Here is a 25,637-nt window from a genome sequence, read left to right as displayed (position 1 = left end):
TAGTTAAAAGAGACTAAAGACACAGCTAAAGAGCTAAACAAAATACTCACTCTAGACTGGATCCTGTACCAGGGAGGGGAAAACGCTACAAAGCACATTACTGTGTCAACTGGCAAAACTGGCGCAGCAGATAAGGCAAAAATACTGGGACAATGTAAACTGACCAAAGATGATGTGGACATTAACTAGAAAATACACACTGCATTTAGGAGTAAAGGGCTAATGATACATATGTACATACACAAACTCACCCTTAAATATTCAGAACAAATGAAAAAGCAAATATTAAGACAATCAGGGTAAGGAATGTTCATTGTACTATATTACTTTTGTGACTCTTCTGTAATTTTAAAATAATTTCCAAATATAAACTATTTTAAAAATTATTTCCAAATAAAAATATTTAAAAACTTTTTAAAATTCCCTCAGAAAACTTGTAAAATAGAAAAGATATAAATCATCATTCCATCAGTTAATATTTAATGTCCATGAAACAACTAAATCAAATTCAGACAAGTAAAAGAAAGAAATCAAAGAGTAATAAAAAGAATAATTCAACTTTAATATAGGCAATTGCTACAAAATGCGAAGGAATAAAGTTATCCTTTATTTATGTTCTTAAATAAAATGTTAAACAGTCCATCATAATAAATTAAAGCTCAACAGCAATACTTCTCAGTTGAAGCACAGAAAAAAGATGAGAACATAACCTATACCTTACCCAAAGTTAGTAAGAGTCTTCTATTTTTAATGATTTTTCCCTAAAAAGCCAATGGGCCACTGACAATCTTCTTTGCCCTGGCTTCTAAGAAGCTCACAGTGGTATTTGTGGTAGGCCCCTAGGAAATCCATGAAGACCAAAAGGCTTGAATTCTGGCTTCAACTTATCTCATCTTTAGGCCTTCCCTGGTGGCTCAGACAGTAAAGAATCTGCCTGCAACACAGGAGACTTGGTTCGATCCCTGGGTTGGGAAGATCCCTGGAGAAGGGAATGGCTACCCACACTCCAGTATTCTTGCCTGGAACATCCCATGGACAGAGGAGCCTGGAGGGTGTAGTCCATGGGGTCACAAAGAGTTGGACACAACTGAGTGACTAACACATCTACACTTTTTCTTAGCACAATTTCCTCCTGGTTATTTTTCAACCTGGTTCTACCAAATTCACCTCTGTACACTATAAAAACAGATCTAAAAAAATACAGATGACAGAATTAGGTGACAGAAGATATTGAAAATAACTGTAACCATATCCACATAGGTAAAAAGGTAAGGGAAACAATTATGTTAAGTAGAAAAGGAAGATATAAAATAGACCCAAACTAAACTTTCAGCAAAGAAAATTACTAATAATTGGGATTAATAGCTGACTAGGCAGCAGGTAGCTCAAACGGTAAAGAATCTGCCTGTAATGAGGGAGACCTGGGTTCAATCCCTGGGTTGGGAGCATCCCCTGGAGAAGGGCATGGCAACCCACTCCAGTATTCTTGCCTGGAGAATTCCATGGACGGAGGAGCCTGGTGGGTTACAGTCCATGGATTCACAAAGAGTCGGACACAACTTGGCGACTAACACACACAGACACTGTTGAAGAACCTGAAAATGGTCAAGAGAAAACTAAACTATCTAGCCAAATGAAACCAAGACTGAAAAATTTTAAAAAGATGGACAGAAGGGCAGCACACACTGGGAAAAGTTTCACCAAGCCCAACAAATAAATGAGAAGGGAAAAATTAACTCCCTTCACAGATAGCACCACTTTGCCCTGAACTGCTCAATTTTCATTTAAATTTCACCTAAATTCCCCAGTTCCCCCAAAATCCTATAAAAACTTTTCTTTGGTAAGATTCCCCATGAGTGTCTCTGCTGTGCAGTATCCTTTATTGTAATAAGTCAATAAGCCTGATTCTGTTAGACTTCAGGCTATCTCTGCTGATTTTAGGCTGATTCAAAGACCAGTCCCCAGAGCGGGGGAAAGCGCCAAAAACTATTAGAAGAATATTGGCTAAAATTTCCCCAAATTTGATGTTGACCAATTGTCAAATATAAAAAAGCAAATATTTAGTACTATACACATTCTTTGGCTTCCCTGATAGCTCAGTTGGTAAAGAATCCGTCTGCAATTCAGGAGACCCCGGTTCGATTCCTGGGTCGGGAAGATCTCCTGGAGAAGGGATAGGCTCCTCACTCCAGTATTCTTGGGCTTCCCTGGTGGCTCAGCTGGTCAAGAAACCGCATGCAGTGCAGGAGACCTGGGTTCGATCCCTGGGTTGGGAAGATCCCCTGAAGAAGGGATAGGCTACCCACTCCAGTGTTCCGGCCTGGAGAATTTGGACTGTATAGTCCATGGGGTCACAAAGAGTCAGTCACAACTAAGCAACTTTCACTTCACTTCACTATACACATTCTTTGCAGAAAGATACTTCCAAAATCTTAGAAATAAACATTTATGAACACTTTCTGTAGCTCAGACACTAGGAACTTAACGCTGGGGAAAAAAAAATATATGGTCACCATCCTCAAAAAACTCCCAGTATTACACATCTGATGGTAATTTATGGTCATCATTAGTATGAAGTCATAGGAGTATCAATAATTTCAGCAAAAAGTCTTCTAGACGTCAGAAGCCCAATGAACTCTAAATAAAATGTATTACAAATTGGAAAACCAAATTCCAAACTATAAACACCCTAAAATACACATTCTCTCTCTGTGTGTATGTTTAAGTGTCAAATGTATGTCAGAATTCCCATGCTCTTGATTAACTCATGGCTACATTTTCTCAATTTGAACTTCATTTTCTGGGAAATAAGCCACAGTGAAATATTTTGAATTTTCCAATTTTAAAGGAACTAGAACTAAAGAAAACAAAAAGATTAATGGTACTTTTATGCCTTATTAAAATCCTCCCAGAATAAAACATTAAAGGAAAGAAAACACCAGAATTAGATCACATAGAGAAAATAACTTACATTTTCCTACATCTTTATAGAATGTAGATCAACGATTTAAGTACCTGGTTTAATGTTTAAGTTAAATACTACCTATATAAAAGGAAGAGAGATATGCTTGCTTTGGAATAAATATGAAATATTAAGACTACTCAAAAGTTTCCATGGGGAAAAACATTCTATTAATACCTCACTAAGACATTTACCTTTCTCCTTTCCATACCCCCAATACCTAGCACTGTGAAATGCATGTAGTTATGTGCTGAATTAAAACAGTGACAAAGAAAAGCAAACTAAAGCTGACCCTCTTCCATACTCAGGTTCAACCAGAACACACTCAACTTCAACAGTTCTTTGACTCACCGACCTGGGAACAGCGGCTTTTTTATTCTTATGCTCTGGCCAACAACCCTCTCATCAGCAGACCAACGGCTAGTGTCTCTTTTTCAGGCTTCCCATCTATGTCCCAGGTTTCTAGTTCATGAAGTGAAGTCGCTCAGCCGTGTCCGACTCTTTGCGACCCGGTGGACTTCTACCAGGCTTCTCCGTCCATGGGATTCTCCAGCCAAGAGAAATGGAGTGGGTTACCATTTCCTTCTCCAGGGGATCTTCCTGACCCAGGGATCAAACCCGGTCTCTCGCATTGGAGGCAGACACTTTAACCTCTGAGCCACCAGGGGAAGCCCAAATATAGTAAATCTCATACTGTTTTGATAATTGAATCCTGGGATGGTCAATGAATCCCCAGACACAGAACAAAGGTAACCAACAATGTGAAGAAAAATAAGCTGCTTCATCAGAATTCTGTTAGAGAAGGATACTCTAAATGAACATCTGTTCTTGAGTGAGAGGTGTCCTTTAAAAATCACTTCAACTTTAAGATTCTAGTTTTAAACTGATTGACAACCTACATAAACTCATTTTATAAAACAAAACAAAAAATGAGTTTACAAAATTATAAAAACTACACTTTAAAACCGCAGCTTTACACAATTTTAACTTTCAAACACAGCTAAGTTTATTACCAAGCTGATAATCAAGTGTTAATTTACTTACCCAAAAACCTACTATCCTATGTCATATTGAAAAACAGAAGGGAAGAAAAAAAAATAAAGTCCAAAATGTTCCTTTAAGAGTCAAACAAAAGACACTACCAGATGGGCCCAGCATAAAACCACAGGGAAATGATGAAAGTGAAGGTATAAATATTTGAGAACTGAAACTAGACTGACATTATGGTTAGTTTCATCAATGACCCAGCAATAATCTTAACTGGCAAAATAAGACAGCCAAAGCCCAAGGTAAAATATAAGCACAGAAGGTTAGTTGGGATGATTATATGGATAATCCCTTAGGAAGAGAGCAAACTGGCAACAGCTGAATGGAAAGGTATCAAAATCAAACAAAAGAAATGATCTAAGTTTCTCAGCACATATATGGCAATAACAAATAATGGAATTCAGGGAAACTGGTTACAGCCAGTGATCAGAATAGGATAGCACTGGAAAACAAAAATTTAAATTACCAAATGATCAAATAAAACCATACACAGAAAGACTAGGTAGTTAAAACCAGGTTTATTTCAACCTAATCCCTCAAACCATGTCTTTACTTTTTCTGCCTTCCAAGTGACAACTTTTCTGAATAATCATTTTAAATATGTTCTTACCAGAAATTTTCTTTACCTTCCTCATCTTTCTGACACATTTTTCACCCAGCCAGCCCTCAATTCTGTTATAAACAACCCTGCTTTACATTCCTGGTGAGGCTGGGGAAAATTCTCGCTGCCAGCAAGCTCACAGAAAGTTAGTGTTTTCCAACATGGGAAGATAGGAAGACGAAAGTGGGACCTCAGCTAGCGGCACTGAAGTTGAGGAGCTGGCCTGTGTGGGCAGGAAACTGGCTATACACAAAAGGACATTATTAAGGATACTGGGAATCAGATTCCTCGATGCTGGAAAAGAGAAGTAATATGTGGAAAGCGGGAAGGCTAGACTAAAACATGGTGTTGAACTAGAATTGGAGGTATCTAGTGTGAACTGACGGAGAAGGCAATGGCACCCCACTCCAGTACTCTTGCCTGGAAAATCCCACGGACGGAGGAGCCTGGTAGGCTGCAGTCCATGGGGTCGCTAAGAGTCGGGCACAACTGAGCAACTTCACTTTCACTTTCATGCGTTAGAGAAGGAAATGGCAACCCACTCCAGTGTTCTTGCATGGAGAATCCCAGGGACAGGGGAGCCTGGTGGGCTGCTGTCTATGGGGTCGCACAGAGTCGGTCACGACTGAAGTGACTTAGCAGCAGCAGCAGCAGCAGTGTGAACTGATGTTTCTAAAAATACACAGATAGGAAATAAATATGTGTCTGTGTGGTGGGTGCTAGGGGTGAGAGAGAGGAAGAAAATGCATATATTCACATGTTTCCTTGCTCTGCTGACTCAAAGTAGGCCTAGAAGCAAAGACACCCCAGAAGAAATGTCCATACCTTGGGACCAGATTTTATTTTTAAAGATCATTCTCCACTAAGAAAACGGGGGTCTCTGGAGAAATAGCTAATTCCAGGTCTGGGAACGTGCACCACAAGCCCTGAACATCTTAGTGTGTCGTTAGTAAGGAAATGCAAAATGGTGGATCGTGTTAAAAGCCAGTCTGAAAAAACACCCACCGGCCAAATCTAAGAAACCTGAGTACTGAAATAATGATAGTCCTACTATTTAAATAAATAGCAGTAACAAATGACTGAATAAAACAGAAATCCATGTTCATACTGACATAAAGAAATTAATATATAAATGAATATGTAATAATGAATACATAATATATATATAAGAATATATAAATACACATAATTCTTTATATACATGAGCGAGAGGGGAAAACAAATCTACCTTACAGTAGAAGGCCAACTAACAACAACTATGGAAGGAACAATACAATTAAAACAAACAAACAAAAAACACTCAACAACAATCAGAGTAAAGACTGATTCATGAAAAACGCAATGCTAAAGCTAGTAGGCAGGGTTTCCCTGGGGACTCAGTGGTAAAGAATCCGCCCACCAATTCGAGAGACACTCGCTTGATCCCTGACCCAGGAAGACACCACATGCTGAAGAGCAGCTAAGCGCACGGGCCACGGCCACTGAGCCTGTGCTCTGCGCCCACATGCTGCCACCACTGAAGCCCAGGCGGCTGGGAGTGCACGCTCAGCATAAGAGAAACCACCGCACTGGGAAGCCTAGGCACTGCAAGGACGCGCGCCCCCGCTCACCCCAACTCGAGAAGGGCTCACACAGGAACGACCAGCACAACCAAAATAAATTAAATTAAAAAAAAAAAAACTAGTGGGTAAAAGCTTGATAAAGAGCTGAAGAACCGGACAGACTTCAGGGGATAGTTAACATACATAGTTATGACACAGACTGACATTGTGTGCTACCTGGTATGATGCAGTAAAAACAGAGGTATTTCCACCAAACACACATAACCTAAGAAGACTCTTACGAGTCCCCTGGACTGCCAGGAGATCCAACCAGTCCATTATAGAGGAGATCAGTCCTGGGTGTTCACTGGAAGGACTGATTGCTGAGGCTGAAACTCCAATATTTTGGCCACCTAATGTGAAGAGTTGACTCATTGGAAAGGACCCTGATGCTGGGAGGTATTGGGGTCAGGAGAAGGGGGCAACAGAGGATGAGATGGCTGGATGGCATCACCGACTCAATGCACATGAGTTTGGGTGAACTCCAGGAGTTGGTGATGGACAGGGAGGCCTGGCGTGCTGCGATTCATGGGGTCACAGAGTTGGACACGGCTGAGCGACTGAACTGAACTGAACCACAAGAAAACATCAGATAAGCACAAACTGAGGGACATTCAACTGATCTTAACTCTTCAAAAATGTCGAAGCCATGGGAAGACTAGGAAAGACACAGATATTCCAGACTGAAGGAGGATGGAGATTTGTGACAACTAAATACAACATACGATGCAGGATTGGATCATGGGAGATTGGGGAGGGGTGGGATTTGTTCTGCTATAAAGGCCATTATTCAGGCAATTGAGAAAACTGAACAGGATATGTGGATTACACTGTGTTATTAACTACATGGTTTTGATGGGTATACTATAGCTATGGGGCTTCCCTGGTAGCTCAGACGGCAAAGCATCTGCCTACAATGTGGAGTAAAGTACTCTCATTTCTATAAACTAAGATACTGTGTTGGCCAACGCAATACCTGATGCTGGGAAAAAATAGAAGGCAGGAGGAGAAGGGGACTACAGAGGATGAGATGGTTGGATGGCATCACCAACTCAATGGACATGAGTTTGAGCAAGCTCCGGGAGTTGGTGATTGACAGGGAAGCCTGGCATGCTGCAGTCCATGGGGTCGCAAAGAGTCAGACACAACTGAGCGACTAAACTGAACTGAACCCAATATTTGGGAGTAATCAGCATTAAGTCTGCAACTTATTCTCAAGCCATACATGACAGGGGGCCCATCTGAACCCCACAGGACATTTAGTAGTGTCCAAGACATTTTTGGTTGAAAACAGGGGCATGGGGGTAGGGGAGGAATGGGACCAGCCATCTGTTGGACAGAGGCCAGAAATGTTGCTAAATATTCCCCAATGTACAGGGCTACCCTCCATAACAAAGATTTACTCAATCCAAAACAGCCAAGAAAGCCTGGATAGGTAAGAAGAAAAACTTGCCACTGCAAGATGTGGGCCACCTTTCCACCACTCAGAAAGAAGGTCATTAATGCCTTTAATGAGATTAGAGAAGACCCAGATACTCTCACTGACCTATCAGTCCTACCAGTGAATACCAGGGGGTATTCCTCTTATAATGGAGAAATGGAGCAACTGCTGAGAACACTTTCTACACCCACTACCTAGTGACCCCTTCCTTTCCTTTTTCTCTGGAGATCTGGGGGGTAACCTACATAGAAACTCCTTGAAGAACTGAGCTTGTCTTTTTTAACATCAAAAACATGAATCATAATTTCTTATATATGAAACAAATCTATTCTTTTCACTGAATTTATAAATGCTTTACACTTTGATCCCATTTATTTGCTCTATTCTTTTATACTCATTGAAATTCAATAGGTTAAATTTCAGTTTTTTCTGTTTCTCAATGGTTCTCTCCTAATTCAAGTTCTTTAGCTGTCTTGAAGACAAATGGCTGACCTATTTCTTATTAAGACCTAAGGATTTTATACTGCTTAGCTTCTTGTTGCTCTCTTGCTGACGTAGGCTTCTAAATTCTTTAGATATTTTCATAAGGATACGTAATTTCCATGGGATCTAAAGCATTATTATTATTTTTCATTAAAGTACTATAACACTCAGGATCAAAGTCTCATTTTTGAAGCTTACTGACCCACCTAAACAGTAGTAATATCTAAGTGAAAAAATTCTGACACAATTCCACTTAAAAAGAGTTTGGGGCAAACCTTTCAATAGGAGGTTAAAAATGAAATCAAAAGTTTACTGAAGCCTCTTTGGGGATTAAATCAGCACTACTGTTTTAAGGCAGGGCTTTACCTATATTACATCTTTCAAATGAGTTCAAACTCATAGCTCTTTTGGTTTCATAAACTAATAACGATTTTCTTAATTTTCTTCTGACATTATCCATCAACAGTAAATAGGTCTTCTGCCTACTTGGTTGCATGACCTGATTTACTTTAGGCCAGAGAGATTCCTTCATAATCGGGTCAAGTACATGTACACTGCTGCCTTCTAGCTCATGCTAGTAGCAAAGAAAGGAATCCAATATAAAGTTTAAAACTAAGTTAAAGAAATGAAATTAAGTACAAATGAACTCGAATACTGCATTAAAATACACAAGATAAAAATTACTTCAAAACTTTCAAACACTACAGCAGAAACACACACTATAAAACAACTATACTCCAGTAAAAATTAATTAAAAAAAAAACCTTTTGAACACGTTACTATCACTTCATCCTTAGAGAAATAATTTAAAGACAAAAGGAACTAGAAAGAAATCGTAAACTTCTTTCAGTGTATTTACTGTTCATAGTAATAATGGTATTATAATTTAAAAGTAATGTGTGCTATAGAATAAACCAAGAAAGCAAAGTACAAAATTCTGAAATGTTAAATCTGAAATGAAACTATCAATATCAACTCAGTTTATTTTCAATATATTTCATATCTCTATCCAATGAACAAGTCTAGAAACAATGAATACACACAGCACTTAGTTCTGGGTTTCTAAGTACTAAGCCCCACAGAAAGAACTGATCTTAATGATTCCATGACTGAAAGTAAAGTCTGGGTGATCATCTTTGCAGAAAGCAGAAAAAGTGCTCAACGATGGTGGTGCTATATTGAAAGGATACAAGAAATAGCCTGAAACGGTTGTGCTGGCCAAACCCAATGGGGAAGAGGATATCCACACGGCGCCAGAGTGACACCCAGAAGCTTACTAACTAAATTATAAAAGGAGAAACATACTTTTATTTCTGAGGATCCAGTGATCACAATGGATAGCTGTGTAGGTAGCCATCTTTCCCGTAGTTCAGTAGGTAGTCAATATTAAGTAGAATAACCAGGTGTTACACAGCTTCCAATGTGATACAACATACACAATATTACTTTTGAGGTATTCTTGCCAAAACACGTTTAACCTCAGCCTAATCAAACATACAAACTTAATTCCAGTGTTTTACGACACTATACTATTTTAATACAGTGAGGTAATGACTTATATCATCAGGAAACAACCAGTTAAATTCTGAATGTGAAAACACTCTACAACACAGATATCTTGGGCTCTTAAAAAAACAAAAATCACTGTCATGGGGAATTTTAAAAAGATGAAGAGGCTGCTCAAGATTAAAGAGACCTAACAAGGAAATCAGTTCAGTTTGGGGGGAAAAATATAGGTCTCATTTTAGAGACAGTTGAGAAAAACTGAATATGGACTGAACATCAGATTATATCAAAGAATTACTAATCATATAACCACAGTTAGGTATGAAGACTGTCCTTTTTCTTGAGAAATGCATGTGATCTACAATTCCACAACTCACTTTCAAATAGACAGGGTAAAGCATTATGTAATGCACATGTGAACATGCACGCACACGCACACACACATAGACACACACACCGCCCCACGAGAAGAGGGAAGAGGAAGGCGCCTGTGTGTGACTGTAACAACTGGAGAGGCCAGTCTAGGTAGAGGAATACGGTGTTCATCACATTGCTTTTTTCATATCTTGTGTAAATTTTAACTTTTTTGTAATAAAAAGCTGAGGGAGGGGGAAATAAGGTAGGATACTATAAATCAGAAGTTTTCAAACTACGGTCCATGGAAACTTTCAGAGTGTCTACAAAGAAAAATCCATTTTCAGAAAAATAATATGTTGCCTGCCCTTTTCACTGTGTTGATATTTGTAGGGATGGTGCAAAAGCAATGCTGGGTAAAGCTGTTGATGTCTTAGTATGAAACAAGGTAGGGGCTCTGAACTGTATATAAGTAGTTATATTCTTCAACGCCAGTTATAAAATAAAATGTCAGTTTCAAACATACACTGTAAAACAACACTGTCACATAAGAAAAAAGCCCTTGATGAATTAGGTAAAATTACTGATTTAAATTGTAACCCTTAAGTGCACTAATGATCTATGTAAGAAAAATCAGTGTACCGAAAACACTTCTGTTGCATACAAAGTGTGGTTGTATCAAAGAAAAAACACTATTTACTGCTCAAGTTTCAAGCTGAACTAGCTACTGTTTTTCTGAACACCATTCTTTATTTGAAAGACCAACAAACTGCTTACACAGACCTGGGTGTTAGGCAGACAGTTTCTCAAAAATGAACAAAGTAGGCCTGTCACTGCCAGTTGTTCTCCCTGAAGTATTTTCTGCCAATGAAAAAAATTTCAACTTTTAAGCAAAAACTAAAATTATGGAGAACTTTTATCTACTATTTTGAACTTGACAGCTTCAGTTTGACAATGATATTTTTGATACTGTATAATACAGTGTGTCATCATATGAAAGCTGGGATAAACCAGTGTAATCAGTATTTTCCAAAAGGCCAGTGTATGACGTTATAAAACACTCATGTGTAAAAGATTCATTCAAAAGCAAGACAGACCAACAGATTTTAATGTAACAGTATGAAAAGGTCACTGGCAAGGTTTTAGATTCCAAGCTTCAATTAATCTTTACATAACTCCTGCTTGCTGCGTTTTGATGTAGTATCAAAGCAGAATGTCCATGATTACCTGAAAAAGCTATTTAAAATACCGTTAAGCTAGAATGTCTTCATACTTTTCAACTAAAACAATACAATAAAAAGTACTGAATGTAGAGGATATGAGAATCGAGCTGTCTCTTAAAAGATGTTTATTGACCTACAATTGATTTACAATGCTGTGTTATTTTCTGTGGTACAACAAAGTGACTCAGTTATACATATATATTCTTTCTCATATTCTTTTCCATTATGGTTTATCACAGGATACTGAATATAGTTCCCTGGGCTGAAAAGTAGAACCTTGCTGTTTATCCATCCTAAATAGACTAGTTTGCATCTACTAATCCCAAAGAACCAGAGATCAAACTGCCAACATCTGTTAGATCTTAGAAAAAGCAAGGGAATTCCAGAAAAACATCTACTTCTGCCTCACTGACTATGCTAAAACCTTTGTGTGAATAACAACAAACTGTGGAAAATCCTTAAAAGAGATGGGAATAACACACCACCTACCTGCCTCCTGAGAAGCCTGTATGCAGGTCAAGAAGCAACAGTTAGAACTGGACATGGAACAACAGACTGGTTCCAAATTGGGAAAGGAGTACGTCAAGGCTGTATACTGTCACCCTGCTTATTTAACTTACAATACTGAGTACATCATGCAAATGCCAGGCTGGTTGAGCCACAAACTGGCATCAAGATTGCTGGGAGAAATAGCAACAATTTCAGACATACAATGACACAACTCTAATCACAGAAAGCGAAGAGGAACTAAAGAGCCTCTTGATGAAGGTGAAAGAAAGTGGAAAAGCTGGCTTAAAACTCAACATTCAAAAAATGAAGATCATGACACCCAGTCCCACCACTTCATGGCAAATAGATGGGGAAACAATGGAAACAGAGACAGACTTTATTTTCTTGGGGTCCAAAATTATTGCAGATGGTGGCTGTAGCCATGAAATTAAAAGATGCTTGCTCCTTGAAAGAAAAGCTGTGACAAACCTAGACAGCCTATTAAAAAGCAGAGACATTACTTTGCCAATAAAGGTCCGAATAATCCAAGCTATGTTTTTTGCACTGTCAGTGTATGGATGTAAAAGCTGGACCATAAAGAAGACTGAGTGACAAAAATTGATGCTTCCGAATTTTAGTGCTGGAGAAGATTCTTAAGAGTCCCTTGGACAGCAAAGAGATCAAACCAATCAATATTAACAGAAATCAACCCTGAATATTCACTGGAAGTATGGATGCTGAAGCTCCAATACTTCAGCCACCTGATGCAAACAGCCAACTCATTAGACTGAGGGCAGGATGAGAAGGGGGTGAAAGAAAATAGATGGTTGAATGGCATCACCAATTCAATGGACGTGAGTTGAGCAAACTTCAGGAGACAGTGAACGACAGGGAATCCTAGCATGCATGGAGTCATAAAAAAGTCAGACACAACTTAGTGACTGAACAACAACAATCCTGAAGAATCTAGCTGTCTTTTATTAAGCCAAACTTTATAAAAAGATTTGCAAAAAATGTAAAACACTGCTACTCATCTCACTTCTTGTTTTAAGAAAATAATTCTCACTAAAATGCTACATTAATAATGGATCATTATTATTATTTTAAGTGAATTATAAGTATCTTTGATATACATTTTCATTTTTAACTTGGTAAATGCTGGTAAATAGTAACATATATAATCAAAATAGTTTTGGGATTCTCAGTAAAATTTTTAAAACTGTAAAGTAATCCTGAGATCAAAAAATGGGGTAACTTTCACACTAGAAATCAAAACATGCCATACACAATTTTAGAAATCAAACTCCCACCTAAGAATTAAGGACCACAGTCATTACACCACACTACCACAGCCCCTGGCTCCAGAGCAAGTTAGCTTCATTGAAATTAGCATTAAGCACTTTTTTTTTTCCCCTGCTGGGAGGTGGGTACATGGGAGTACAAAAGTATAACACAATCACTCTGAAAAGATTCCTACCTGGCTCTTCAGAGGTAAAAGAATTAAAAATAAAATGAGGCCAGATAATATAGACACGCTCATTTTTTAGTTGCTTAAAAGTAGTTCAATCTACAATAACATTATATAAGCTATTTAAGTAAAGGAATTTTTAAATACAAAGGTAAAGTCAAGCAAATTATTCTCAATACCTATGCAGGACCATATTTAAAAGACTTATAAAATGCCTAAGAATGAACTTACCCTTAACACTATATACAAAAATCAACTCAAAATGAATCAATGACCTAAATGTAAAACTTGAAACTATAAAACTTAGAAGAAAACACAGATGAAAAGGCAGACATCCAATTTCACAATGATTTTAAATATGACACCAAAAGTGTGGGTAACAAAAGAAAAAAATATATAAATTGGACTTTACTGATATTAAAGCACACTGTCAAGACAACTCACAGTACAGGAACATTTATGTGCAAATTATATATCTAATGAGGCATTAATATATAAAGAGCTCCTATAGCTCAACAAGAAAACCAAACAACTTAATTAAAAATTGGGCACTAAATAGACATTTCTCTAAAAATGTGTACAAACGTCCAGGAAGTACAGGAAAAGATGCTCAACATCATTAATTAGTAAAATATAAATCAAACCACAATGAGATAAAATTTCCCACACATTAGGATAGCTATTATCGGAAACTCAGACAATAACATGTTGGTGAGGATGTGGGAAAATTGGAAACCTTATGCGCTACTAAGAATATAAAAATGGTACAGTCAAGGTGGAAAAGTCTGGCAGTAAAACAGACATGGGCGTCCCTTGTGGCTCAGTGGTGAAGAATCTGCCTGCCAATGCCAGGAGGCACAAATTCAACACCTGGTCCATGAAGATCCCACATGCTGCGGGACAACTACTTGTGGTCCAGGTGCCACAACTGCTGAGCCCACGTGGCACAACTACTGAAGCCTGAACACTCCAGAGCACGTGCTCCACAAGGAAAGCCGCTTCAGTGAGAAACGTGTGCACTGCAACTAGGCAGCAGCCCCTGCTTGCCGCCACTGAAGCTCACACAGCAACAAAGGACCCAGCACAGCCCATTAAAAAAAAAAAAAAAAAAGACATACACCTACCGTATGTCCTAAAAAATTCCACTCCTAAATATCCAAATCAATTGAAAGCAGGGACTCAAAACGGCCAAAAAGTGAGAACCACCCAAGTGTCCTTCTACAGATGAGTAAATAAACAAAATGTGGTATATACATACACTGTAATATTATGCAGCCATAAAAAACAAACAACATCCTGATATATGATACATCCCTACAACAGGGATGACACCTTGACGACAAACGCTTAGTGAAATAAGCCAGACACAAATAGACAAACATTGTGTGACTCCACTTACATGAGCTACCTAGAATAGGGAAACTTATAGAGACAGAAAGAAAAATAGTATTTACCAGGGGTTGGGCAGGTCAAGGTGGAGTTATCATTTAATGGAGCTATTTGTTAATGGTTAATGTCACTGAATTGTATACTTGCATATAATAAAGGAGTATGTTATGTATGTTTTACCATACTTCAAAACATGGTAACAATGCTTTTACAAAATGACTTCCATATAGCCTTCAAAAGACAAAATTATATTGCCATGATATTTGTTGGTTATTTTTAAATTAAAAAATTAAGAGTTAAGCCCTCCAACAACAAAAATACAAATCACTGATAGGGCTTTACTTACCCGTTTGGGGCCACTAAAAATCTTTCTGGTATTTTCCTTTGACTTATCTCCTTGTTTATTTGGAGGTTTCTTCACACTTTCAGGCACACCAGGCAAGTCCTCTGTAAAATCCAAGTTTTCTGAAATGGTAATCAAAACTAGCTAGCTTTCTATTATTTCAAATTATCTACCAGACAACTAATGAATATTTTGGGGAGAAAGCAGCACATTATGGGGAGGAAAAGATAAAATAAAAACAACACACAGCTGACGAAATACTCCAATGATATTATTCTCACTCTCCCATTCTCACTCCCTGCTTGTACCCTCCTGCTCTAGAAGAAAACCAGAAACTTAGTTGCAGTGTATGTGCTCCAGTTTTATCAGCAAAATCAATTCTTTTCCAGAATAATTTGTTCTTCAATGTTCATATAACTGCTCGTTATCTATCAACATTAAAACTAGCAGTCTAGTTTAAAATACACACATGCACACACCAACAGGTGATATGTACCTGTAACATTTTTCTAGAATTAAAGTACACTGAATCATGTTGGCCTTCAAGGAATGCCTGCTTAACATCTACAGAAGCCACATTTAAAAAAAAAAAAGGATACAGCTATCCTTGGCTAAAAGATACAGAATAACCTAGTACAATGCAGTTCAATGGTCTGTGGCTTTCTCACAAAATCAACCAAAGAATTAGATTAATTTCCAAGTGGTTGTATTTTTTCCCTAGCCTAAACAAAAAAAAGAGGGGGGAAAAAAAGGGGAGACTTTTCTCTATCCTAACTCTTAAAACTGTCTGCTGTTTCAAACACTGTATGAAGACTTAGATTCCAACTTTGAATATATCAATCAAATGGTCTCTAATTTTTTTTTTTTTTTTTTTTTGGTCTCTAATTTTTAAACGTTATTTGGTATCAACTTGATGTTTCTGAAAGGGAGTCTAATGATTTAGGATAACTTGCTATCAAGGTTAGCATAGAAGCTAACTAAGCAGGTTGTAGCAGGACAGGAGTTCAGGTTTCAGTATCCCATTACTAATCACCCTCCTGAGAAAGCGACTGTAAAGCTGTCTGCCCCGCCGTAGCTCAAGTGACTGGCAAAGATGCGGCAGACTTCATTTCTTCAGAAGGGAACCAAGACAACGTGGGATGAATTCTGAAGAGTCTTATTTTTTCTAGTGGGGAGTAAGGCAGGCTGCAAGGGGGCACTTGTATAATTATAGTTTTGAAAATAAGAATGATTCTAATCTAGCAAAATGATTTTTAGGCCAAATGAAGCAAAATGATAAGTAGTCTCAAGTATGACATACTCTATGAGAGAAACGATACATAGAAACACTATGATAGCTCTAATTCACCATGATTCTTGTTCTATGACCCTAAAAGGACAAAAGCTTTAACAAGAAAACCAATATAGGAAAAATGTATTTGGTTAAATATAATATAAGGCCCTGTATCGCAGAGGCTTTCACATACTCTTCCTCAACAGTCAATTCACATCATAATGTTCTTGTCAAGTAGTGACTTACTCATAGCAAGGCTAAGCTATTTCTTTTATATTTCAGTAGAAACTATCAACTCCTCAAGTCATTACGAGTCCTGCTATCTTAAGGGACAAATTAATTTCACTGATAAAAATGTAAAACCATTTAGTTAGCATCTTTCAATTTTATTAAGTCAACTTATGAGGGTGATCCTTAAGATTAAGATTTAATCTCAACTTTATAAATTCAAGGTATTTCTCTCATTTCAACCATCTAATATCAATACAATTCTATATGACCAAAGTCTATCCTTCTGTCTCCACTGGGTTTAGTTTTTCCAAGCTAAAACATCAACATGTTTGGTATCTCTGTATACACACAAATATACACAATTTTAAAATTCTCAAGTGCCAATGGCAAAATTAAAATACAAATACGAAAAGACTCCTCAATTTACAAATTGGTTCCTTACAAGGTGGGACGTTATTTACATTTAAAATGCTGTATCTTTAGATAAGGTAATCTTTGGCACTAAATAGGTATTTCTGTTGAAATTAAATGTAGTAACAAGTTACAAGCTATCAAGGAGAAAACTAAGTAACTATTATTTAAGCCTGAAAAACACATTTAGTTTTTTAAGTCTTACCTGCATTATTAGAACTAGACTGACTGTCCTGGGAATTATCATTGCTTTCTGGAGGAGGCTGCAAGGAGGGTGATGGAGCTGTTTTAGTTCTTTTTTTGCTTGTCTTTCTTTCCACCTGACAGTCATCATCTTCATCATCTTCACTTTCACTGAGATCATCAAAGCCAAAATACTTAATTTTGTAGTTAGAACTCCCAGAACCTCCCTCATCACCTCCTGTCTCATCATGATCTTCAAAACCAAAAAATTCAAGTTTAACATCCTTTTTAGATTTAGTATTACTAGGTCGAAATCTAGTAGTGGTCTTAGATGTTGCAATATCTGCTTTTTTTCTTAGCCGGCCAGCTTCTCCCAAATCTGCAGGAGTTGAAGCAGTGAACTCATCCATGCTGCGTTCCATAGTATCCTGTATGGTAACATTACAAACTGACAAGCAAGATGGATGTAAAACAGTATAATCTCTAGTCCGTCCAACCGTCCCTCTAAAACTGGTCCCACAACTTACACTGCCTTTCTTTGCCTGATTCAGGCCATCTTTACTTGATTCACTGTTTGCTTTGGCTAAGGCCTGACTGGTGCCGTCCATTAGCTTATCAAAATTCGACGCTCCTTGTGAGGATTTCGCTTTATTGGCCCTACAGTACGTCCTACAGTTGCTTGGCCTAAGAACACTTTGCATCATGTCTTCCTCAATGGCTTCATTTAGATTTTCCAATCGATTTTTAAAATCCTCATCCTTCATCTCCAAAAGAGGATCACTATCCAGATTTAAAATACAATCTTCGGATCTGCTGTCTTCAAAATCATTATCCCATTCATATAAACCAGTTCTTACAGATCCCTTGATTGATGATGTTTCTGATGGTGATTCTGACCTTTTCCCAAGTTGGGAATTCCAAGTATCATTTTCCTTGATTTCATCAGCTTTGTATCCAGAAGCCACTGTAGTTTCTGCATTGTGTTTCTTAGTACTGTCTTCAGCATTTTTGTAAATATGGTGACTATTCTTTTCATGTTCTTCACTAAAGTTCTCCACTTTATCTATAAAAATGAAAAATAGGTCAAAGGATAAAAATGAGTGGTATCAATGTAAAAGTTAATAAAAGGGACATTTGGTTAATTAATAGAAGTCATTTAATTTTGAAATAATTACAATAATTTTAAATTGTGGAAAAAAATAAATGTTTATGTATCTGACAATTTATTCTACTACCTTTTCAGTATATAGCTCTCATGTCTTCTATTGACCTCTCCCTAGGCATCCAAGTCCCTTTAAAATTGTCACCCTCAATTTAAGAGATTTCAGCAATGTTAAACAACAGGATCAATTCAGAATGACATACACATAGTCAAACCTTCTCAGAGGTACAATAGATTTTTCAAACAAAAATGCTTAAATTAAAAATTATTTAGAACCTAAACAATGTAACTTGGACTGCAAGGAGATCCAACCAGTCCATCCTAAAGGAGACCAGTCCTGGGTGTTCACTGGAAGGACTGACGCTGAGGCTGAAACTCCAATACATTGGCCACCTCATGCGAAGAGCTGACTCACTGGAAAAGACCCTGATCTGGAGGGATGGGGGGAGCAGGAGAGGGGGATGACAGAGGATGAATTGGCTGGATGGCACCACTGACTTGATGCACATGAGTCTGGGTGAACTCCGGGACTTGGTGATGGACAGGGAGGCCTGGCACCCTGCCATTCATGGGGTAGCAAGTCAGACACAACTGACTGAATGAAACGAAACAATGTAATACAATTAATGAAGATATTCTGGCAGTGCCTGTTTCTCCTGAGTAGAGCTGCCCATATGGCATGTCAGTTCTGTCTAGAAACCTGTTCCAGATTCAGGTTTCTGTAGTCAACTCTGCTTTTCATTCCTTCTTCTGATCATGAAAGCCACATAATTTCAACGCTTTTTTTAAACAGTGACTCTGATGCCTAAGTTTCATGGCTACAGTGGTTATTTATCCATATCCTGCTGCACGCTCAGTAGCTTCAGTCATACCTGACTCGTACCCTAGGGACTGTTGCCTGTCAGGCTCCTCTGTCCATGGGATTCTTCAGGCAAGAATACTGCAGCGGACTGCCATGCAATCTTTCAGGGGAACCATCCCAACCCAGAGATCGAACCCAGGCCCTCCTGCGTCTTTGCACCGCAGGCAGATTCTTTACCACTGAGCCACCAGGGAGCCCTTATTTATCCATATCAGCCAGTGGTAAATCACGAATTGCCTATTCATTTTATAGCTGGGGAATCCATTTTTGTTGTCTTTAATTTTGACATTAGAAATATTTTTTAATCTTTCTAAATAAGAGATGGAAATGTGATTCAAATCGGTATTACAATTAACTCTTCAAGTACTTGATGGTAGAAAAACCCAGGTTCAATATTTATGATAAATTAATAAAGTTACAAAACAAAGAAAAAACCCTACATTTATAAAAGTCCTTTACAAAGCTCAATTAACAAACCATCAAATACAAGCAAAGGGATGCTTCACATGAATTCACTATACAATTACAAATCTCAATTAACAAATCATCAAATGCAAGCAAAGGGATACTTTACACGAATCCACTATACAATTTTTAATGCTACTCAATGTTGTAAATGTAATTTATATTTACTTACTTTTAGAAGGCATCTAATTTACAGGTATACATGCTTTATTCTTAGATATTTCCCAGGCAAAGGCAAGGAACTATAGTTTTCATAATCTCAGAAGTATCATATCACTAAGCATAAAATACTGAAAAGCTAACAATTAATAGCTGACTCTGACATCTGATACATTTTTAAAAGGGGCTGAAACAAAGCCAAGTTTAAAACCAAACCTTAAGAAATGATACCACTGCTTTTATAACAAGTGGAAAGAATACCAGCAGCTGAATCTGGAGACTTGTGTAGGGCTCAGAGAAGACCCTTAACTTAGGGAGTTTTCCTGAGGGTTTCAATTTCTTCCTCTGTTCAAAAGGGAAGCAACTGACCCATACTACTTTACAGCATTATTAATGGAATTATTTGCTAGCAAATGCCTATGGCAATGCTTTGTATGCTTAGCTACAAAGATGTGTATAAGATGTCATCAAATATCATACCATATTATTTTTATAGCTGCATAGCATTGTCTTAATGTTACAAAATTTAAGCTATTTCTAATTGTTTTATGTAAAAACATCCTTTTGACAAAAAAAAGTTTTATGATAATAATGAACTTTATTATTCACATTTTTTTAAATTACTACTTCAAGTTTTACCTACCACTCCCATTTCCCCTAAAATCAGAGTATTCTCATGGGCTGCCTTTCACATGTAAATCTAACTCTGTTGTGAGCATACCTTTATATATTCAAGTGCAAGAGTAATAAAGAGCCCTACAGAATGAAGTACTGTCACTAAAAGTTATGTCACTAGCACATATAATTTATTCATGTATTCAATTACACAGCATAATCTTACAGATGAATTATAAGAGTATATTATATAATTTTTAAATTTATGAAATACATTACATAGATAAAAGCTAAGTAAATCAACAAAGAGATCTGCCCAAGAAAAGCTATCTAAGTTTTCTACAACAGTATTCTAATATATAAACTGAATACTTTCTACAGTCCTTCACCATTTAGGTCTTCAACAAATATTTTCAACTATACCTTCAGGAGAGAGAACAAGGCTATCCTGTCCTAAAATGCAAAAGAGCAATTACTTTCAACTATCCTTCCTCCCCAAACGGACCCCAGCTTCACTGTCAGATAAATTAAAGTTATGTCTCAAAACATCAAGGCAGGGAGAAAGGAAGTGAAAACTGGGTTGGTTTTCTTTTTCTCTCTTTTACAATGGCTTGTACTGAGACAATTTTAGGGCTTCTGCAACATTTCTGTTTGGAAATCTTCCTTATTTCCAGTTCTTAGATGGCTAAACTGTTTTCCATATGCCAACAGGTTCACTGACACCACCTCAGCAAGAAAGCGTACTCATCTATCTTTGCTCAAATGTCCAACCCAGTAAGCACCCTCAACTCTTTTTTTTTAACAGAGAAGGAAAGTATTAACTCTGTTTTAAGCTAAACCACCTATGTAAACAGAAATGCATTTCTAACAAAGATAACAGTTCAGGAATTAAATGGGTAACTGCCAGCTCTGCCACTTACTGACTAAAATGACCTTTGGCAAGTCACCCTTAGAAGTGGGGACAATTTCTTCATCTGAAAAAATGAGCTAATAAAATCTGTCTCAAGGACAATTTGAACAGATATAAGAAGATAATGTAACTAAGGATACTTGCAGGTTAAAGAGCATCACACAAATGCAAACTATTGTAACAACTCTGCCAAAATATAGAGTATATTTTTAATAACCTTTTAGTGAGACATTTCTTAATGGAATTTAACTTGTACATTCATCAATATTCCCTTAGGACCCTGTGTCTATCAGCTTCAAGCAAGGAATCCAAAATTACATTTTAAAGTCTACTGTTCTTCCTTAACCTAGAGGGTGAAGACTGGATTATGGAGAAAGTTTTCAGAAGAAGACTTAGCCTAGCACCATCTTCAAAGATACTTAATAAATGCCTTTTAATGTCACTAGATTTTAGCATCTACCCAGTCTTTTATATATTAGGTAGCATATGAGGGAGGGAATTTAGCACAGTAAAGACTACATGGAATTTGGAATCTGAGAAACATGGTATTGAACTACACACCTAAGACAGTAATTAGATGTGTAAAAATTTGGCAACTCTTATTTCCTCTCTAACCTTCATTCTGCTTATCTAAAAGACACTAAGCAACCTTACACAGAAGCTTAATTAAATGTCTACTATTTCCTTAAGATTCTTAATTTTGAAAGGAAAGAGAGGATTCCTTTTAAAATAAGAACACATCAGTACTTACAATAATGTGAGTATACATGGTTTTATAAAGGAAAATACTCAGGTGGGATAATTTAAGGCTTCCATGGATGAAGTGAATGCTGAAACACTTAAAAAGTGGGAAGGGAGGTTTGATTAGAGATATATGAATGATCTCATGGTTTCCACATATCTCATAAAATTGAAAAAAATGTCTGTGCACAGTTTTCAGGGAGAGTTATCTATAATTTTAGCAAGTTTTCACACACTCCAAAATATATTTTTTAACTGATAAAGGACAAGGGAAGGAGCAAAATATCTGTGGGAAATCAGTATATGTTAATTGTAGAACTTCATATCTTTATGGGAAAAATTATTCAATAACATGTTCTGAAACATTTATATTCAACCATAAAGCAAAAGAAATTTCACCAAAATTAAATGTCCATTAAAAAACCACTAATGTGCTCGCTTCGGCAGCACATATACTAAAATTTGAAAGATACAGAGATTGGCATGGCCTCTGCACAAGGATGACATGTAAATCTGTGAAGTGCCCCACATTTTTACATTTCTCCAAAGAAGATGCACCACCATCAAACACTTGAAAAGATGCTTCACATCCCTCATTAGAAGAGAAATGCAAATCAAAACCACAATGATCAGAATGGGCATCATCAAAAAATCTACAAAGAATGTATGTTGGAGAACGTGTGGAGAAAAGGGAACTCTTGCACTGTAGGTGGGAATATAAGTTGATACAGACACTATGGAGAACAGCCTGCTGCTGCTGCTGCTAAGTCACTTCAGTCGTGTCCAACTCTGTGCGATCCCGTAGACGGCAGCCCACCAGGCTCCCCCGTCCCTGGGATTCTCCAGGCAAGAACACTGGAGTGGGTTGCCATTTCCTTCTCCAATGCATGAAAGGGAAAAGTGAAAGTCAAGTCGCTCAGTCATGTCTGACTCTTCGCGACCCCATGGGCTGCAGCCTAGCAGTCTCCTCCATCCATGGGAGTTTCCAGGCAAGAGTACTGGAGTGGGGTGCCATTGCCTCCTCCAGGAGAACAGTATGGATGTTCCTTAAAAAATGAAAACTATGGAGAAGGAAATGGCACCCCACTCCAGTACTCTTGCCTGGAAAATCCCATGGCTGGAGGAGCCTGGTGGGCTCCATGGGGTCACAAAGTCAGACATGACTGAGTGACTTCACTTTCCTTTACCATGTATGCTACAGCAGCTGGGGCTTCTTACCTGCACAGGTAACAGATGTAAAGCATATGTTTTCTGTTTAATATTATCTTGGACTAGCCATTCACAAACTTGCTTAGGAATCATGGGTCCCTAGTCACGAATTTGCTTGCTGTAACTTCAGTCACAATGGCCTCAGGCTTAATAATCTTATCCTTTTAAAAAAAAGCAAATAGTGATCTCTTTACCTGCTATCACTAGCATTATCATTAACAAAAATTAAAAAAAAGAAAGAAAAAGAAAACTACCATTCGATGCAGCAATCCCTCTACTGGGCATATACTCTGAGAATACCATAATTCAGAAAGATACATATTCCCTACAGTCAGTCATAAAGAGCAAAGTCAGAGAGAGAAAAATATCATCATTAATGCACATATATGCAATCTAGAAAAATGGCAGAAATAGAGGGCGAAAATGGTAGAAACTGCCAGGCAGAAAGAGACACAGACCGAGAGAATGGACTTGTAGAGGGCTGGACAAACTCAGAGAGCAGCACTAACATACACTATCTGTACAGCAGACCCCTAGGGTGAAGCTGCTGCACAGCACAGGGAACTCAGTGCTCTGTGATGACCTAGAGGGGCAACACGGGGGGGTGGTTGGGGGGCTCAAGAGGGAGAGGATGTATGTATACCAACAGCTGACTCACTCTGCTGTACAGCAGAAACTAAAACAACATTGTAAGGCAATTATACTCCAATTAAAAACATTAAAAAAAAACACTATTTAGGGAATTTCCTCCCAGTCCAGGATCCTGTATGCTGCAGTGTGTCCCCCACCTCCGCCCCTGCCATCACAAAAAAAGAAAAGATTAAAAACTACCATGTTTTTTAAGAGAACTACCCAGACCAGTGGGGCAGGGGAATTACAATGCCTACAACTCAACAATAAGATATCCAATAAAATAAAAAACAAAAATATGATCAAGCAATTTGATCAGTCCCTTGATTTAAAAAAAGAATATTCAATAAACATATAAAATGTATTGAAAGACATTTAATTCATTTAGTTATTAGGAAGATGCAAATTAAAACTACAATGAGATGCTACTGCACAACCACCAAAAGTTAAAATTCACAATGCCAAGTATTATGGAGAAAGTAAAGCAACTTCAACTGGTCGTAGCAAATCCGGGAACCACCACTTTGGCATTACCTACAAAGCTAAACTTAACAGTTATCCTCAGTTGAATTCAGTTCGGTCGCTCAGTCGTGTCCGACTCTCTGCAACCCATGGACTGCAGTACACCAGACTTCTTCCCTGTCCATCACCAAATCCCAGAGTTTATTCAAACTCATGTCCATTGAGTCAGTGATGCCATCCAACCATCTCATCCTCCGTTGTCCCCTTCCCTCCTGCCTTCAATCTTTCCCAGCATCAGGGTCTTTTCAAATGAGTCAGTTCTTTGCATCAGGTGGCCAAAGTACTAGAGTTTCAGCTTCAGCATCAGTCCCTTCCAATGACCACCCAGGACTGATCTCCTTTAGGATGGACTGGTTGGATCTCCTTGCAGTCCAAGGGACTCTCAAGAGTCTTCTCCAACACCACAGTTCAAAAGCATCGATTCTTTGGCACTCAGCTTTCTTTATGGTCCAACTCTCACATGCATACATGACTACCAGAAAAACCATAGCCTTGACTAGACGGAACTTTGTTGGCAAAGTAATGTCTCTGCTTTTTAGTATGCTATCTAGGTTGGTCATAATTTTTCTTCCAAGGAGCAAGCAATCTTTTAATTTCATGGCTGCAGTCACCATCTGCAGTGATTTTGGAGCCCCCCAAAAATAAAGTCTGACACTGTTTCCCCATCTATTTGCTATGAAGTGATGGGACCAGATGCCATGATCTTAGCTCTCTCAATGGGGAGCTTTAAGCCAATTTTTTCACTCTTCTCTTTCACTTTCACCAAGAGTCTCTTTAGTTCTTCTTCACTTTCTGCCGTAAGGGTGGTATCATCTCCACATCTGAGGTTATTGATATTTCTCCCGGGGATCTTGATTCCAGCTTGTGCTTCATCCAGCCCAGCATTTCTCATGATGTACTCTGCATATACGTTAAATAAACAGGGTGACATTATACAGCCTTGACCTACTCCTTTCCCTATCTGGAACCAGTCTGTTGTTCCATGTCCAGTTCTAACTGTTGCTTCTTGACCTGCATACAGATTTCTCAGGTGGTCTGGTATTCCCATCTCTTTCAGAATTTTCCACAGTTTGTTGTGATCCACACAGTCAAAGGCTTTGGCATAGTCAATAAAGCAGAAGTAGATGTTTTTATGGAACTCTCTTGCTTTTTCAATGATCCAACGGATGCTGGCAGTTTGATCTCTGGTTCCTCTACCTTTACTAAAACCAGCTTGAACATCAGGGAGTTCACGGTTCACGTATTGCTGAAGCCTGGCTTGGAGAATTTTGAGCAATACTTTACTAGTGTGTGAGATGAGTGCAATTGTGTGGTAGTTTGAGCATTCTTTGGCATTGTCTTTCTTTAGGATTAGAGT

The 25,637-nt window shown here is 38.0% G+C and overlaps 1 protein-coding gene and 1 non-coding gene across 3 annotated transcripts in view; one reads left to right on the top strand and one right to left on the bottom strand.

Moving 5' to 3' along the window:
* WAPL (WAPL cohesin release factor) overlaps positions 1–25,637 on the bottom strand; it is a 77,305-nt gene that overhangs the window by 32,117 nt on the left and 19,551 nt on the right. The window contains exons 3-4 of one of the 2 annotated variants that reach the window (XM_040242176.1): positions 17,028–18,068; positions 14,911–15,029 (exon numbers count right to left, since the gene is read on the bottom strand). In XM_040242176.1, the coding sequence (XP_040098110.1) occupies positions 14,911–15,029; positions 17,028–18,068 (1,160 nt within the window). The remainder of the gene's footprint in view (positions 1–14,910; positions 15,030–17,027; positions 18,069–25,637) is intronic. The other variant, XM_040242177.1, reaches the window with a different exon arrangement.
* On the top strand, positions 22,351–22,454 carry LOC120865528. Its single transcript, XR_005721436.1, has one exon. It is a non-coding gene; the product is annotated as a U6 spliceosomal RNA (small nuclear RNA).

Source organism: Oryx dammah, unplaced genomic scaffold (assembly GCF_014754425.2).
Source record: "Oryx dammah isolate SB20612 unplaced genomic scaffold, SCBI_Odam_1.1 HiC_scaffold_6, whole genome shotgun sequence".
NCBI classification, from domain to species: Eukaryota; Metazoa; Chordata; class Mammalia; order Artiodactyla; family Bovidae; genus Oryx; species Oryx dammah.
Note: the sequence above shows the minus strand (reverse complement) of the source record. Positions and strands in the feature narration are given on the sequence as shown.